Source organism: Schistocerca nitens, chromosome 5 (assembly GCF_023898315.1).
Source record: "Schistocerca nitens isolate TAMUIC-IGC-003100 chromosome 5, iqSchNite1.1, whole genome shotgun sequence".
NCBI classification, from domain to species: domain Eukaryota; kingdom Metazoa; phylum Arthropoda; class Insecta; order Orthoptera; family Acrididae; genus Schistocerca; species Schistocerca nitens.
In genome coordinates, this window is record NC_064618.1 from 396,535,490 (window position 1) to 396,555,308 (window position 19,819).

At 38.1% G+C, this 19,819-nt stretch overlaps 1 protein-coding gene across 1 annotated transcript in view; it reads right to left on the reverse strand.

Moving 5' to 3' along the window:
• The window catches only part of LOC126260061 (ribokinase-like), a 65,661-nt gene that overhangs the window by 15,710 nt on the left and 30,132 nt on the right, over nucleotides 1-19,819 (reverse strand). Inside the window, exon 5 of the mRNA XM_049957252.1 lies at nucleotides 6,671-6,762. Coding sequence (XP_049813209.1) covers nucleotides 6,671-6,762 — 92 coding nt within the window. The remainder of the gene's footprint in view (nucleotides 1-6,670; nucleotides 6,763-19,819) is intronic.

The following is a 19,819-nucleotide window of genomic DNA, read 5'->3' on the forward strand; positions in this document are numbered from 1 at the left end:
TCTTTGCTTTGCTTGTTCTATCTCTTCAACTTCATGCTTTTCTGTTTTCATGTGATTGAAGAAAACAGATGAATTTGTATAACTAATTCTGGTGTATTTTTGATGTATCTAATTCCAAAATTTCTTTCCATTTGTCCTGTATGAAATTTAGCACAATCTTGACATTTGATTTAGTATATGGCTGAATTTGTGTGGACTGGTGATTTTGTTTTCCCCGAGTCAATTTGTGTTTCGTTTGATAGGTCAATCTTACTCCAATATTAATTACTTTTGTATACATTGTGGGAGTGAACAGTGATAAATGTTGTTACAAATATTTACTATCAAAAACAGTCTTGATCACAATTTATTTATTCCAATGACCAGTTTCAACCACTACTGTGGTCATCTTCAGCCCAATAAGGAAGAACCACCTCCTGGTGGTAAATCACATAAACACACACATTTCCATACTAGTGATTTACCACCAGAAGGAGGTTCTTACTTATTGGTCTGAAGATGACCACAGTAGTGGACGAAACCGGTCACCGGGATAAATAAATTGTGATCAAGACTGTTCTTGATAGTAAAAATTACTCCCAAATTTTTCGGTAATGCATTTAATTTGTCAGATATATTTCCTATGTATGTTGTAGGACTGTGTACAATTTTCTGTTTCACTGGTGATTCTTCTAGTAGTTTCATTCCTTTATGGGTATCACTGTATGCTGACTTGGTGGTTTGTTTGTACAGTTGAGTTGTTAGGTTTGGGTTATAGTCATTTTGTTGTGCTATATATTGTAGAATTCCTGATTCCTTCTGATTTCAGCTTATTCTAGTGGTAGATTGATTGGTCATTTTATCATAGTACGGAAATGTGTGTGTTTATGTGCTTAGAGTGACTTGATTTTGCATTTATGTTGTTGTCTGTCATTTTGGAGTTTCTGAAAATTTCGAAGTTGTGTGTGTGATTAATATTTTTGATTTTCCGGTGGAGAAAATGTATTGTTTTATTAGTCCCTGATTTGACAGTAAACTTCATTTTCGGATGTAGCTTGTTCAATGCTTGATGTATTTGTTGAATGTCTGTGTTGGTTCTGTCTATTAAGAGCAAAGTATCATTTCTAAGTCCGAATTTTTTTCTGAGGTATTTAATAAGATGTCTGCTACTGTGCTTGCAATGGTGCAACTCATAGCTACTCCATTCTCTTGTATTTAATAGTTCGTTGTTGAATTCAAAATAATTTTTTGCCGGTTTTAATTTTAGCAGTTCAGTGATGTCTTATATACCAACAATAAATTTTTTTCTGTATTGGAGTAGGTTGTGCTCTACAGTTCTTACAGTTTCCTGGACTGATATATTTGTGTAAAGGATGGTGATGTCAAATGATACAAATTTCCCATTTGCTTGAATTTTTATATCTTTTATTTTGTTTGCCAGCATTCAAGAATTTTTGATTGTGAATTATTTGCTATATGTGCAATACTTTGAAAGCAGGTTGTTTAGTTTTTTACTCATGAGGTAGGTGGAGCCATTTGTGCAGTTGATTACAGGACATATAGGAATAAATTCTTGGGGATTTTAGGTTGGTAATATAATTTGGTTCCTTTGTTCAAAGCTATATTTGTTCTTTTTTCATCATCTGTAAATATTGTTTTGTGAGGTTTGATGGCTTTTTCAGTATGAGCTGCAAATTTATTAGTAGAGTCCCAACTGATTTTGTGATATTGTAAGCTGTCAGGAAACTGTTTACTTTGTTATGTAATCATTTTGGTTTCTTATAACCAGACTATTGCTTTTATGATTATCGCATTGTTTGTGATGAGTTTGTGGTTTATTTGATTTAGTACAGAGTGGACTGTTTTATTTTGCTGGTCATATATATGTTTATGGATTACGGTTTTTTTGTTCTGTGGGACACTTGTACTGCCATTGTGTTCTGGTGTTTTATTGGCATCTTCACTGAAGTAATTGTGACATACATAGGAAATATGTGTGACAATTTAAATGCATTACTGAAAAATACAAGAGTAAGATTAGCTTGACAAATAGGAAGAAATCTTGGAATCAGATATCAAGAACACAGCAGAAGAAGTGATACAAATCCATCCAGTTTCATCATTCACACAAAAATAGAAAACCACAAAGCAAACCAGACAGAATGAGCAATGCATGTATTACACATAATACTGAAGGGAATAACCATGAATTCTCTGAAGACATAGAATTTTATATTCACGCATATAACTACCCACAGAGCATAAAACGAAGAAACTGTTCTTAAACACAAACACATACTGAAAATTTCATTAACATCTTAAATATAGATAACAGATAAAAATGCATAGTCAATAACATTTTACAAGCAAAGATTAAATAAACAGCAAAGACCAAATCACTAATACACAGAAACTCCGAGAATAATAAATCAATACAAAATTGTAATCACATAACACCACTTGTATTCTGTCAAATAAAGCTGTCAAAAATAAACAAACAGAACAAAAAGGGCACAGCCAACAAACAAAATAGCATTTATAACAACAGTAACAATCTAGATATGGCAGTATAGCTGCCACAATCATATAACTGTGCCACCTGTAAGACACCATTACACAGGGGCAGCATTAATTGATGTTTTATGGATGTCAAGAACAGCTAGACGTAAGTTATATTGTATAATCACCCTATATTCTCAATAATTATACATAAGGTTAGCAAAATCATATATTATTTTTCAGGCAACTAGGAAGTGGCACTGTAGCTCAAACAGACATATCGCAAGCCAGTAAAGCACTAAATGCATAAGAGTGATTTGGATTTTTCTACTCATAAAGTCCCTGCAAGACACACATTGTGCTGCGGGCCCTCAACAATAAAAACAATGGCACTTAAATCATATCATGTCATGGAGCACACCCTGTGTTACATAACCTCAAAAGTAAAAATGGTTGAACTAATAACTTTACCACAAAAAATACAAAAATCAAAAAATGTATGTAGCTCACTTAAAACTTAGCAATAGTACTAATCTTTAAATATACAACCAAATATGTTGTTTATACCAGCCAGCAAGTACATGCAACCAACAAAAAGAAAATTCAGCACCTGATAAACATCTCACAAAGAAACCAGTACAAAAATACACACTGCCATTTCAATTCAATACAAGAACAAAGAAATCTAACAAATATTATACTCACAGATAATGAAATAAAACCATTAGACGAAGGCCTAAAATATAAGATACAGTCTACACCTAATACTGTAACAATACAAAAAAGGCATAGCAACAACAAAAGTCATGACTGATTCAGTGAAATTGCCAATAAGGTACAGAAAAAGACTTAATCCATCAACATACATATGAGCAACAAAAGAAAACAGACTACTCTATACTAAGTAGAATACACCATGAACACATCATAAACAATGCAACAGCCAAAAAGCACATAAAGGTAATAGTATGATTACATTAAACCAAAATGATCACATATCCAAAGTAACCATTTTCTTTAAAGCTAACAATATCACAAGAATCGAGAGTGGCCCTCCCAATAAATTTGCAGCACAGGCTAAAAAGGTCATCAACTCTCGCAACACAATATTTACAGATTATGAAAAAAGAGCAGATGTAGTTATGAACCCAAAGACACCAAAATTACATTGTTAACCTAAGATCCATAAAGAATTTATTCCTATATGTCATATAGTCAGTTGCATAGGCAGCCCCACCTACCTCATTAGTAAAAAACTGAACAATATACATACAAAGTATATCACATATAACAAAAATCCACCATAAAAAATTCACAAATGCAGCCAAACAAAATAAAAGATATAAAAATTCCAGCAAATGGGAAATTTTGTATCATTTGACATCACCAACCACTACACAAATATACCAGTCAACGAAACCATAAGAACTGTAGAGCACAACCTACTCCAAAATGGGAAAACATCTACCGTCAGTATACACGACATTAATGAACTGCTTACATTAATATCAACAAAAAAATTATAGTGGACATCTTATTAAACACCTTATAACAACAGTTTTTCAGAACCCCACACCAACAAGTAAACACACACATCCAAAAATGAAATTTACAATGGAATTAGATAATAATAAATAATAAATTTTCTAGCCCGGAAAATCAAAAATATTAACACCACACTCAACTTAAAAATTTTCAGAAAATCCGTAATGACAGACAACATCATAAATGCAAAGCATGTCATCCTAAAGCAAATAAACACACACACATTTCCATACTGTGATCAACAGACTAACCAACCAACCAATAGAACAAGCTGCAATGCAAAGAAACTAGCAGTTCTACTGTTTACAGTACAACAAAATGACTATAAAATAAAAATAAAAGAAACCAAGTACACACACTGAAACACATAAATACATGAAACCTCTAAAACAATCACCAATGACACAGAAGATCTTATGCATACCTAGAACATACATCGGAAATATATCCAACAAATTAAATGCATTACTGAAAAATACGGAAGTAAAATTTAGCCTACTGAACCAAACAAAATCTAAAAACAAGAATTCACACTGGGAAAACAAAACTACCAGTCCATACAATTTCGGCCATATACTAAATCATATGTCAAGATTGCAATAAATGTTATATGGCACAAACAGGAAGAAATTTTGGAATTAGGTACTAAGAACACACCAGAAACTGATACAAATCCATCCTTTTTCATGAATCACTTAAAAACAGAAAACCGTACTAAGAACACACCGGAAACTGATACAAATCCATCCTTTTTCATGAATCACTTAAAAACAGAAAACCACAAAGTAGACCAGAATGAGCTATGCAAATATTACTCATAGTACCAAGGGAAAGAACTGTGAATAACCTAGAAGAAATACAAATTTATATGCACACATGTAACTATCAAATGGCAGATTAAACGAACAAACTGATCTTAAATACAAACACTATACTGACAATTTTATTGACATTTTAAATATAGATAATGGATAAATGTATACTGCCAATAACATTTTATAAACAAAAATAAAATTAATAAAAAATGGTTCAAATGGCTCTGAGCACTATGGGACTCAACTGCTGAGGTCATTAGTCCCCTAGAACTTAGAACTAGTTAAACCTAACTAACCTAAGGACATCACACACATCCATGCCCGAGGCAGGATTCGAACCTGCGACCGTAGCGGTCTCGCGGTTCCAGACTGCAGCGCCAGAACCGCGCGGCCACTTCGGCCGGCAATAAAATTAATAGCAAATATCAAATCACTAATACATAAAACTCATAGGTCAATAAATCAATACAAAATTGTAAACATATAACATCACTGGTGTTCTGTCAAAAAACAACCACCAGAAAAAAGGACATAGCCAACAAAAAAGTCTCTTCTACATCAATATTAATGATTGTGATATGGCAGTATAGCTGCCACAATCTTGTAATCACCTCACCTGTGAGACTTCACAACCAAATTATTACACAGTAACGTCACCATACGATGTTTTGTGGATGTCAAGGACAGATAGACGTAAATTATATTGTGTAAACACCAAATTTTGTCAATAACTATACTTGAGAATAGAAACAAAGATTAACGAGACCATGTATTATTTGCAGGTAGCTGAAATAGGCCTTTCGCAAACCAATAAAGCACTAAATATGTAGCAGCAATTAGGATTTCTCTATTTATAATGTTTTTATGAATTCAGAACTTGTCTTTCAACATCAACTGTGTGTTTCTCTCTTCAGATTTCTTTCCACATTTTTGAATATATATTCAGCTTTTATTACCTGAGGGATGGCACAAGTGCACACACACACACACACACACACACACACACACACACACACACACACACACACACACAGTTAACTGTTTCACAGACCTAATTACCACCTTTTCAGATACATTCGTTCTGTCCCCTTTTTGGAATAATAAACCTAAAATTCTCCAAGAGTTTGCCCACATTTGGTAATTTTTGTCTTTATTCTGTGGGTGCTCCACTAGTACAACCCAAGTACGGTATTTTCTAACAAGCATTCACGATTTTTTCCACTACATCACTTTTATAACGATTAATCACTTTGTATTAAAAGACACCATCACAAAATAAATTTCTGTTTTGTTTGAACATACAATGTTATGCTCCTCTGCAACTTTTTGTGTGACACTATTGCGGTGTACTATTTACATTTGGTAACATAAAGAATTGGACCTTTTTCTCTGCTTAGTGCTTGAAGAAGGCCTGTATTCTGTAAATAATGTCCCTTGCTTGTTTATGGAGTATTTGTCATTGCAACCAAAACCCCTGACTACATGTAACAGGTTTATTCATTAAATAACTCACTACAGTCATGTTTAAGTTTGCATTGATATAGATCTTCAAAGCAACTAACCTCAAGCTGGCTGTCCAAGATCGTTGTATCAGCTACACATAACAAGTCCTAACTTGTCAGCATTTGCTTGTTACTCTGACTTTAGTCAAAGTCTAATATGATTATTCAATTTTGAATAAATTTCACCTGAATCTCATCACATTTACCAATCACGGTTCCATTCTTTTAAAGTTCAAGGATTTCAATAAGATGATGAACAAAGAGTTAGGCTACCTTTGCAGTAATAACAGCAAAATGTAATTCTTATTTGAATATTCGTAAAACACAAACCTCAACTTCATTGACACACAATATGTCAACAAGGTCGTAAATCTCTGGAGGAAGGCAGGAACTGGCTGGTGCTACATTCAGGATGGAAATTCCTGTAGAGAGAAGTGTACACAGTTAGGCTGTTTTACTGAATAACATTTATCTATCTAGGATCCAGCCAGGAGTAGAACCTTTGAATCCAGATACTTAAGAAGTATATGAAGTCCCCCTAGGACACATTCATCGGTGTACGCCATCTAAAAATCAGAATAGTTAACTTGATGAATCGAGTTTAGAGTGCACAGTGTTAAGTGCTCCAGGAGGTCCAAAATCAAACTGAACCACATTAGTAATCACAGCAGGGACATACTACTGTGTTGAGTTAACATATTTATGTCTGACTGTCACAGATACTGTAGCTGCTCAACTGCTTGTTCTCTGAGAGACTGAATGGCAAAATTTTCCAAGGTAGGTGTTATAAAACCTTCATGAGCACACAAATAATGGTAGAAAACCTAGGTGACAGACAGCCCAAACAGAAATTTTGCACTATAAGAAGCTGGCCTCCATCTAGACTAAGTGGAACTGGGACTTGAACACAAAATCTAGTTGCCAATTAGAATCATGCCCTCCTATAGCAACACATTAAGAATTTATAGATAAGAACAGTGAGCTGGCTGGCCAGTTTTCAGTAAAACTGTAATACAAAGTATCAGCTGCTCCCAGTTTCTTTGCATTCAGTAATTTAAAATATGTAGTTTCAGAGGTATGTTCAGGTAAAAAAAAACATTTTTTTTCTTTCTGGGAAATTAAACACAGCTTTTGTTGGTCACTCATCCTGGCACTGCAACACAGTAGTGTAGTTGATATGTGACTATTAGAAAAATAGAAAATTGAGAAGTCATCCACAAACAGAAAGTATTGCACCAACTCATTTCCAAAAATTACATATAAAGTAACATTTCACAACAAAGAATCACAGTAAAATGGGAAAACAATGATGGAAGTCTCTTACATACAACTGGTGGATGGGGCAATGAGTTGTACGGACTAAAATTACGCACACAGATTGTGGTCAATTATGTCCTCTTGGATCTTCCCTTGTCAAATGTTACGGGTGGTAGTGGTGATAGTGTTGTTGTTGTTGTTGTTGGTGGTGGTGGTGGTGTCAGCAGCAGAGTACGTGCATCACACCCTGTTGCACTCAACTCATTTCATTTCCTCTTGATCCAGCTGCTGCAGCATGCTTGTCAAATGTATCAAGTGTAACTGGTAAGTGCAGATCGCTGATAGATGACTGCAAGACTAGGCCTGCAGAGGGGAAAAACATAGTTATATTTGTTAATGATAATGATGATGAAAGGAAATGGGGAAAACCCAGTGCTGTCATATAGCCAATTCCTCTTACAAAGCATCGAGGAAGTGATTGATCTTAATGTCATCATCATCATTGTCATCTGCTTTCAATTCAGAAGAGATTACAGGGATATACTGAATTTAATGCAGGACTTTTGTGCAGAGTCTAGCAATTATGAAATGTATGCCACCAACTCGCCTCTCATTATCGATTAAATGTGTTGATAGAAATCCTTCCCTTACAAGGATTTGTACTGGCTAGGCATGAATAGAGAATGGCATCAGCAGAGTGCTTAGTGTCCTCATCCGTGGATGCAGATGATATAAATGTGCATGAAAACTATTAAAATAAGCACAATATTGTTGTTTTCAGAATGGATCATAACAGCACTATTTCTGTTGGGACTTTGCATGTAACACAAAATGTTATTAATTCTTTGAATGTCAAGGTAAAGATCTACTGTTAGACCCCCCCCCCCCCCCCCGCCCACCCAAAAAAATTATAATAAAATTGCCTGAACTGTCAGAGTGCCAATTTATCAGCACACTGTTTACTTTCTCGTAGCTTATAAAATTCAACACCAGATGTAGCTAGCGTGCTCAGTATTGATGCTCAACATTTAGACTTACTCATAAACCAATAGTTATCAACTTCTGAGTGTTGTAGTGCTACTGCATTGTTTGTTTGTTGATATCTCACTTTGTAATGCTTGTTTACATTTTGTTATTTCATCTGATGATGTTCTTGTGCAGTAACGTTATTTCATATTGTTTCCGTGATATTTTTCTTTAAGTTAAGTTTTCAGTTTGTTTATTTCATTCACGTCTGTAATTTATTTGTTAAAAATGTGTCCAACACTAAAATGAGTATTTCAGTGAAAGGAGCAGTGCTACAGAAGGTGACAATGATGTTCTTGCTGCTATACTGATTAAAAGTGAAGACAGAATGGAAAATACACAGTACACTGAAGTGACTGCACCTGAAATTCTACAGCCATTACCACATCCATTTCACAAGTTGCCTAGACCAAAAGATATAAGATATGCCACCAATGGAATCTTCTACAACTGAATATTTCAATTTATTTTCACTACAGCATTACTTTAACTAATTGTCACTGAAACAAATCACTCATTACTCAGTTTATGTCTACAAATACTGCTACTTTGTCCAGCCCATATGAAAATGGAAGAATGTCACAATAGCCAAGGTAAGGGGTATTACAGCATGCTTATTGAATATGGGACTCAACGGAAGTCCTACACTGTTTCCATACCATTTAACACATTCCCATGGTTTGGTAAAATGTATTCTCCTATAAAACACAAGTGTTACGTGATACGCAACTGGATACTGGGCAGATAAAGAACTGCATACATTGGGCACACTGTACTGTACAATCGAATAATATTAAAAATTTTACTTTTCTTATGTCACTTTACAAAGAAATTTGTAAAATAAATGTTATGGACATTAATTAGCTTTCCCTGAATAACGTGTACTGTTAATTATATAAAATCAAATTCACATTATTTTGTAAAAATACTTTTTATTTTGTCACTTATAATCAATTTAAAGTGAAGATGTATGACAATCAGGGTATACCATAATAACTGCATACTTATGTGGGTAAGTCATATTTTTTCATTTTTTAAAAACTGAATGCAGTATGACAAGTGGCAATTTAAACAAAACTCTGTTTGGCAGTATAAAAACAACATTTTTAGCTTTCACCACTCAAAATGGCTGATTGCAAAAAGGTTAAAGTAAGCAGCATTGTTTTTTTTTTTTTTTAAAATTGTGGACCAAGGTGTTTCAAACACACTAAATACAGTCTAACTCTGGAACCATATACTGAGACAAATACAAAGTAGCTTGTATGATAACAATGCTCTACACAAAGATGTCTTTTATAAAATATTTTCAATATTCTTGCCATATCAGAGTTGAGTAAAATCCCAAGCATATGATTTTCCCACCAGCACTGTCATATGTAACTGACAGTACTGACTACAATTGTTACGTCCTTTAACAACCAGTAATTACTCAGTAATTAGTTGACAAATATCATCATCATGGCATTAAGAAACCACGATACATTTCTCTGCTGCCAGAGACAAATTCAATATTTGCAATGGGAGGACATTAGTAATGCCACCACTCAAGTCAGGATGTATACAATACACCGAGCATTATTTTATGCTTGTGTATGTAGCTCTCACTTTCAGGAGAGTCAGTTTTACAATTTGTTTCTACTGGAACTCAGGTTAATTAATCTAATTTCTACCACTTACAGCACACATGAATATTTGGACTCTGATACAATATTGTTATGATAATGTGGACAGCTGTTTTAGGAATGGATACAATGGAATGGCTGGAACAGAAATTCATGCCTCCTAATTAATGTGACATGTGCAGTTTAGCCCACTCTGCCTGAAAAGTCCTCAGGTTCTCTGAAAATGAACTCATCTTGTATTATTCAGTCACTGCTGAACTGTAACTTAGCAGCAGAAAAATGCTGTTGAACTGAGCAATGGACAGAAAAGATGTACTTAAGAAATGGGCACAGATTCCACAGTGGATTACGTTAGTTATGTGGTCTACCCAATGCTGCATACTATTTCAGTGTTCTCAAAAATTCAACTGGTTGCCAACAATTAATTTGTCTTCCTGTGAATTAGCAGTTTGCTGTTTTCATCTGATGTATCTTTTGTGTTAACTTCATTGGTAAACAATTTTTACTGGAGAATTATAAGAACTGACTAATGTATCTACATACAGACTTGGTATAGCAAATCACCAGTCTCTTCACCCACTGAGTTTCTGACTCAGCTTTTCTCACCATTAAGAATTGTGGTTATGCCATATTGCCTGATTTAACATCTGTTTTTCCACTATTGAATCAAGAGGGCAGTACAGATGAATGTACAGGAAACACTGATAGAGTATTGTTATGAATCAGCGCCAACAGAAAAAAAAAAAAAAAAAGAGCTGTGCCAGTTGCACTGCAAAAGACATAACGCTATCCTGTGTGGCTCAGTCAGCAAGTTGTTGCCCAACAGCCTGTCCGACGCCCTGTGAATGGATTTATTTGAGTTTATAAGTTCCATTTAGGTTTCGTGAGCAGGTAGGAGATCATAAGCATCTATTCAAAACAGAGCCCTGGATGCTGAAGTGTGTAATCTTCTAGAACACAATTCATTCCTTTAAGTACGCCAAAGGGCTGGTGGCAGTGATAAGCCGTCAGCTCAGAAAAGCTGAATTCTCCAGGAACATGGATAGAACAACCAGAGCACCACCATGTGGTAGCTGAAGCTTCAGTAGCGGCATGGATAACATAGGTACAACTGTGTAGATGGAGTCTGAAGGCATTTTTCTGAAACATTTGCTTTTTATCTGCTCACCCAGAAACACGAGTCTACATTATTTCAGTGTGATTAACATTTGCCATTCTGGGCACTGGGAGGACTAGAATGATTTATTTACAATATTTATATAACTTGCATACATTCTGCTCTGTTTTATTGGATGGACATATAAACACGTTAACAGCTGCAATCTATTTGTACACTGTAGTAAAACAACCCCTGTCTCTTATTATTTACTGCTGACTCACTGTTTAGGGCAAATTTTGAAAAGGGTGTGGGAGGTGGGAGAAGTTTTATTTCATTCTTTAAAATGCAGTTTTGTATGAAACACCATATGATGAGTTTACAATGGAATATAAAACATGCTAGGAGTATGCTGATATTGCTGACATTGAACTTATAACATACTTGGCAACAGTACATAGAAATGTCTTTTGTTGTGTTTGAGAGTGCACCAGTAATATATTGCCATTAAACTGACACCAAAGTCAGCTGTAGCTAAGTATAGCTGAAACAAGTATCAGTCTCAAAAGTTATACAGCACAACTGAATATAACTGAACATTTTGGGCCTGAAACATGCAAAGCTAAAAATGAGGATAAAGTTAATTTATTGCACCAAACAAATAAAGGCTTGAAAAAATAAAATTAATGCTCTTCTGATTTGTTTAGATACATTGCACTCTAATAGTTGTACAGATATAATCTGTATTTTTAAACATTGTTTGACCACTGATAAAGCAAAAGAGAAACAAGGTAGGGGAGAATAGCGCAAAACCAGTTCGCCAGTTGGCTCTCTGCTCTCCGCTGAGGAGTCAAAACATTAGACCAACGGAGTAAGAAGAAAAATAACTGCGAGAAACAGATCGACAAGTGCGACTGTGCCGGCTTCAGTATAAATTAGTTGTATTCTCCGAACCGTATAGCACGCAGCTGCAGCCTCGTAACAAATCTAAGCGATCAGACCGCCTCTTCATTCCGAGGTAAGTGATAGGTGTGCCTCGGGCAGTCGCAGCGGCGACGCTCTTCCAGCAAGAGGTAGAAAACGCAGCAAGCGGCCTGGACAGACTTCTGTTGGGTGGCCAGATCAAGCTTCGTTAGACAGGTCAGAAGCTAGCTCGGCTGGTTTCCCGTGGCACGCAAGAACCGACCGGAACTGTATGGGTCGCCGAGACAGCGTCCATTTATTACAAATGTCTGGGGGAGGGGGGGAGGGGGAGAGGGGGGGAGGAGTAAGGAAGGAGGCACGGATGCCCTGACCAGTGAGTGGAGGCCCACCTGTCTTCTTCCAGCGGGCGCGGGGAAAGTGACAGCGGACTCGGAGCGGCCGCATGTTGCAGTCGACAGGTTCGATTGGCGTCCCGAGGGGAAGACTACTGCTGCTCACTAAGGCAGGCAGACCGACCTGGCGGTGGAGTGGAGTGGCGGTGCGTGCTCTTTTATTATCGTGCTCGCCACACCGGAACACGCGGCTGCTGCGGACACGGCGGTAAATCTCCCTAGGAGAGGATATTAGCCGCTACTGCCGGACATGAGAAAGAGAGTCAGAATGAAACAAGAACGGCAGAGAGAGAGAGAGAGAGAGAGAGAGAGAGAGAGAGAGAGAGAGAGACGGGCGGGGAGGGGGGCTGCTCAAGACAGCCGACAGTCGTTAATGCCGAGATGGATAGCGATCGCGCCCACAGTAACGAGCTCGAGGTGATGGCCTGCCAAGGCCGCGCAAAAATTGGCAGCGATTCACCAGGCTCCCAACTGCACTTGAGAGCGGAAAAGATATAACGTGCACCCTTGGTTTCTAGAGCAACTAAGTTTATTGTAGCTACTTTGCTCATAAGGTGAGAGAAGAAGTCATGTATATTCCAGTCAGTGTTGTCATCGTCCTTTATTTCAGAATGAGGGCACTTAGGCCGACCGGAGTGGCCGAGCGGTTCTAGGCACTACAGTCTGGAACCGCGCAACCGCTACGGTCGCAGGTTCGAATCCTGCCTCGGGCATGGATGTGTTCGAAAATGGTTATGCAAGAACTTCACTTAGCATCCAGCTAATGCAGGTCAGATACGAGGAAAGGCGGAGATGCTACTTACATTATGAAGGGGTACGAATATAAAACATTGCTATTACTAAATTTTGAAGCTTATGCTACAGAAGCAGATATTTACCGAAAGATAACAGTAATAATCACAATATGCAGCGCTCCATCTGGTTATTTTGAACTGTTAATGAAACAACTTGAGGCATTATTAAACTTTTTATGTCATAAACAGAATGAGATAATACTAATTGGAGGTTTAAATTTAAATTTTATGGAGCACACCTATTCTGTTGTTTTACTTGAGTCCCTTGTCATTTCACTTGATCCCAGGCCCATCACACAGTCACAGCAAGAGGTTGATGAGAACCACCAGCACTGCTCCCAGTGTGTCACATCATGATGCTCAATTTCTGACGGTATTGAAAACAACTCAACAACTAGCATGGCACATGACTTGAATAATGAGAAGTGGAAATAGCAGATTAATAACTGAAAAAGGAATTGAGCAATTCAAGAATATTTGCAACGTACAGATCAGAAAGATGTACACAAACACTTTGTGTTGACGAAAAAATACAACGCTTTCTATAAAATCATGAGACGGAATTGCTGGCTATCACTTACCTTCATGAGGCAAAATATTAAGTACTTCTTCGTACTGCCAGTATGTTACCAGACACACGAAAATGTACATGGCAAGAAAGAGAGAGAGAGAGAGAGAGAGAGAGGGGGGGGGGGAGGGAGAGAGGGGGGGAGAGGGGGGGGAGTTAAAGAGGGCAGGTCCATCAGACCCCAAGATGAGAGACACCTATCTGATGTGAGGACAAGGGGACACAAAGATCTTTCTCTTTGCCTATTATATTCTTTCTTAGGAGCACTAAACATTTGGCCTCCTGAAAGCAAATAATTACCACCAAGTATCACAGTTCTGGTTTTTTGAAGGGAATTTTCCTTTTGAGATAATGTATTCTGTAACATCGTTCATAGCCTATTATGAAAACTGTTGTTCTAAAAATTAACCCATATATGCAAATTTTGTGTTCCCAAACACTTGGTTAAAAATGAATTTTAAATATCATGCAACACTTTACTTAACATAAACACAGATTGTAAGTTCAAATAACATTAAAAATTGCATTGTAAAATTTTAACAAAGTTACCAAATCATCAAAATGTATCTACTTTCAACCAAAAATAAAATTGTATAGAAAAAGATAAGGAATATTTGGAATACAATAAAAAATGTGACAGAAAAAATGAATCTGGGAAATGGTAAAAATTCTTTTAAGGTAAATAATGAACTGATGAAAGATAACTATAAAACTGCAGAAACTTAACTTTGTTCTGACATTAGCACACAATTTAGGTTTCAACAGTTTATCACTGGTTTGTTTACAGCATTCAAGAAAAGTGCTCCAAACTGAATTTGACAAAAATCAACTACACCCTACATCCGGCTGATCTACCTTGCATACCAGCTGGCAAGCAGCTGGCAGTCAACAGTTACAAGTGGGCAAGGGTGGAGAAACAGATGACATGTGAGCAGTTGGGCAGCTAGGTTGAAGCCTTTGCAAACAGTTCTGCATTGGCCAAACACATGCAGACAGGATTGGCCATGTGATTTGTATGTGTGCAGAATGTGTCTAATAGGGTCGCCTGGTGGGTAGCCTGTACTAGCTGCACCTGCACCTGAAGGAACTGAAGAGAGCCCAGAAATGCTTGCATTCTCTGCGGTACCATTGGAACAGCGTACCCTACATGTTCAAAGAAGTTTTCAGAGTTTTCAGCATCTTCAAAAATAAATGTTTATGTGTAGTAAAGTTCAGTAGTTCAACTGAGCCTCGTAGTATATGAAGTGACCTGTGTAATGAATTTTTGCCTATTTTCTCAAACTTACTTAAACATGCTGTTTTCAAACCACTTCATAATAACGGAGATAAAACAATATTAAGAGAATTACCTCACCATCGTATTATTGCCAGTATTTTCAAACTTTTTGGGGAAGTATAATTTAAAGACACTTAGTGTGCAAAAAACATTCTTAGTTGCAAATAGCTTGAATTTCAAAAAGGATTGACAATTAAACTGACTACATTTAACTTGACAGATGATATCAAACAAGGGAAATTCCATGTAGGAATAACAACAATGTTCGAAAAGATAGGTTGCTACTTATCATAAAGATGACAAGCTAAGTTGCAGATAGGCACATTTTTTCCCCACCTCCCTGCCCTATAGCCTGACACTGCCTATTGGCATTCTAGTCCCTGCACACACTGCCAGACAGTGCTCCTCCCTTCCCCCACCCATGCACTGCTATCACTTCCCCTTCAGACTGATGATACCGTCCCACATCATAGCTGCATTCTGGCCCCAGTTTTGCTGGAGTTGGTGGTCATATGGGTGTGAGGTGTGCTAGCTTGTGTGAATGAATGGTATGTGTTTCTCTTTTTCAACGAAGGCTTTGCCCGAAAGCTCTGTGTAGAAGCCTTAATTGTGCCTTTCTGCAATGTTGCATGTTATCTTTATGGTAAGTAGCAATCTATTTTTTCCTATATTGTTAATATAAGGGGCGTTCAAAAAGAAGCGAGCTGGAGGCATAATCACAGAAACCAGTACCAGTATTTTAGAAGTATTGATCCTGGCTGTTGAGACACTTGTCGCACTGTGATACAAGGCGGTAAATGGCTGTCTCATAAAATTCCCAGGGCTGTGATGTTAACCAGTCCTGCAAGTACAGATGGACGTCGTCGTCTGAGGTGAATCGTTTGCCCCTCAGAGCCTTTTTAAGGGGACCAAAAATGGCGTAATCACAGGGAGAGAGGTCCGGACTGTATGGAGGATGGCCGGGGACCTCCCATTTAAATTTCTGCAGCAGTGCCGTGACTGTGTTGGCTGCGTGAGGCTTTGCATTGTTGTGGAGCAGAATGACCCCATGCATGAGACTGCCTGGTTGTTTTGATTTGATCGCTTGGCGAAGGGTGGTCAAAATTTGTGAGTAACGCTGAGCATTCACTGTTGTCCCATGCTGCAGCAAGTGAATCAGAAGGGGGCCATCTTGGTCAAAGAAGAACATCAGCATAACCTTTCCCGCACTCATGTCGATGGCCTTGGCTTTTTCTGGTGGTGATGACCCTGGATGCTTCCAGTGGAGACACTGTCATTTTGATTCTGGGTCGAAGTGATGACACCACAACTCACCTCCAGCCACCACTCGTCCCAGGAACGCATTCCCTTCCTGAGCATAGCGCTGCAGATGAGCAAGACATTGGGCCATTCAACATGCTTCCTGGTGTGGTTGAAGACTGTGGGGCATCCATTGGGCGCACACTTTGCGCCTGTGCAGTCGTTCCTTCATGATGGTGTGAACACTACTCACACTCAATCTGACCACAGCGGCATCCACCAGCTGGTCGATGTCATCGGTAATGCAGTGTGGTGCTCCAGACCATGCATCATCAGCTAACAACACCTGTTCTTCCCTGAAATGCTTGTGCCACACCTTGTCACCCTCGCAAGGGACATGCAGTGTTCACTGTGCACTTGTGATATTCATCGATAAATGTCTGTTCCTCCAACTCCTTCCGTTGTCAGAAAACTAACATTATCTCTTCTTTTGACACCTCCATGCACTGTTTGTAATGTGACTGGCAGCACTGGGCGATTGATGCATGCTACTGCTAGCTCCGTATAGTCGTGTGACATGCACGCGTGCCCTCCTAGCAACAGGCTGTGAACTTCCACACTCTGGTCGGAACCACACCTCATTACACACACCACGATATTGCCCTCCTGTCACTGGTTTGCGCATTCCAGACTCCGGCTCGTTTCTTTTTGAACGTCCCTTATAGGTGATATATTGGTATAAATAAATCAGAAATTACCATAATGAGAATATTTTGCAACTTGACTAAGACTTTTTGTTGTGTAATATGTACACACAAACACACACACACACACACACACACACACACACACACACACACACGGTTCCGGCAAGACTTTTACAATGGAGGAAAAATGGCTAGGCAGCCAGTAAACAAAAGGAGTGATTGAAGAAACAGTTAACGACACTCGAAAATAAGTATGTGAAATTTTAAAGTTGAAGTGTTTATAACCTAAATAAATGGTAAAGGAGGTACTATATAGAGAGCTATGAGGAAAGTTGGAAGAAAGGTTGGAATATATTTTAAAGAAGCACAAGTAATGGGTGCACTTGTAATTGGATATGTTTGTTTGTGCACCAGTGAAATGCATGATAGTGCAATGTAATCATAAATAAACACTTGTGGTCAGCTAACTGTCAAGTTCGGCAACAAGACTCACCAGTGAAGAATGTGTCAGAAACAGCACTGGAATTAAATGTGCGGAAAGGGACCGTCACCATGAGAGCATGATGGGCCGTTACGACATTGGTGTTTGAACTGACAAGGGAACCTCCCCATCGCACCCCCCCTCAGATTTAGTTATAAGTTGGCACAGTGTATAGGTATTGAAAAACTGAACACAGATCAATCGAGAAAACAGGAAGGAGCTGTGTGGAACTATGAAAAAAATAAGCAAAATATACAAACTGAGTAGTCCATGCTCAACATATATAACATTAAGGATAGTATTACCTCAGTAGCGCCGTGTTCCTGTGGTTAGCGTGAGCAGCTGTGGAACCAGAGGTCCTTGGTTCGAATCTTCCCCCGAGTGAAAATTTTAATTTTTTATTTTCAGACAATTATCAAAGTTCAGGCACACACACACACACACACAATCAACTTCGCTCTCCAAAATTCCAGGACATGTTCAGATTTGCTTGGACATATGCAGGATTTGACGGTCTACACACAGAAAAATTTGAAAACGTTAAAAATATGTTTTGACAGAGCACAGGGAAAACGGTGCGACTGTTGCAGTCATTTGTTACAGTTTATGTGACAAACTCTTATGTTTTCATCACTTTTTTGGGAGTGATTATCACATCCACAAGAAAACCTAAATCGGGCAAGGTAGAAGAATCTTTTTACCCATTCGCCAATTGTACAAGTTAGGTGGGTCGACAACATATTCCTGTCATGTGACACACTCACCAGTGTCGTATAGAATATATCAGACGTGTTTTCCTGCGGAGGAATCGGTTGACCTATGACCTTGCGATCAAATGTTTTCGGTTTCCATTGGAGAGGCACGTCCTTTCGTCTACTAATCGCACGGTTTTGCGGTGCGGTCGCAAAACACAGACACTAAACTTATTACAGTGAACAAAGACGTCAATGAGCGAACTGACAGATCATAACTGCGAAAATAAAGAAATTAAATTTTTCACTCGAGGGAGGACTTGAACCAAGGATCTCTCGTTCCACTGCTGCTCACGCTAACCACGGGACCACGGCGCTCCTGATCTCATACTGTCCTTGATGTTGCATATGTTGCACATAGACTACTCAGTTTGTGTATTTTGCTTATTTTTTCATAGTTCCACACAACTTCTTCCTGTTTTCCTGATTTATCTGTGTTCAGTTTTTCAAGGGCTATCCACTGTGCCAACTTATAACTAAATCTGAGGGGGGTGCGATGGGGAGGTTCCCTTGTGAGAAACAGAGGGTGGCCAGTGTGTATTTTGAAGGTAGGTACTACAAAGGAGAAAAAAAATATGGACATATTAAAGAATAAAGAATGAACAAGTGAGGTGTAGTTAAGTAAATAAGACAGTAACAAAGGTGAAAGGAAATGAAATGAAAGAGATCTGAATTGGCATTGCCACACTGCTGCCATGGACTGTGGTGGCACTGTGATGCTTTAGCTAGGTGAAAATATACTATGATGTCAGTTAATGCTACATTGAAAAGTAGAAACATGTAATAAAATGATGAAACCAGACGCACTATACAAACTAAGTACTGTTGCTGCTGCTGGCTACAGCTCGTTCTAAAGATTACTGCCCCTGTGCTGCTATACGTTTGTTATTGTTGTTGTTGCTATCACTGTAAGTCCGACGATTGGTTTCATGCAACTCTCCATCTCACTCTATCGTGTGCAAGCCTCTTCGCCTCTGCATTACTACTGCAACTTACCTACAGTGGAGAATCCTTGGTCTCCATCAACAAAATATGGCCCAAATGATGTCACATTTATTTATTGTCAGTGTAACTACTGTTTAAGATGAGCTACTGGAACTGAGAACAACAACTCAGACTGAAGGTTTTGCTGACATGGCTCTACTAAAAAGCACAACACAATGGGAGTTGTGGTGTTTATGCCACATTGTGGGCCATGATTTATTGTATCATATATAATTGCTTACAGTGCTGTACCTATGTGAGCCAATAGGAATGAGAGGTTGCTCACTCCACAAGTCGCAGATGATGATGTCATATGGACAGGCAGGGAGTGTGTAACAGCTATGAGCATATGACACATCGT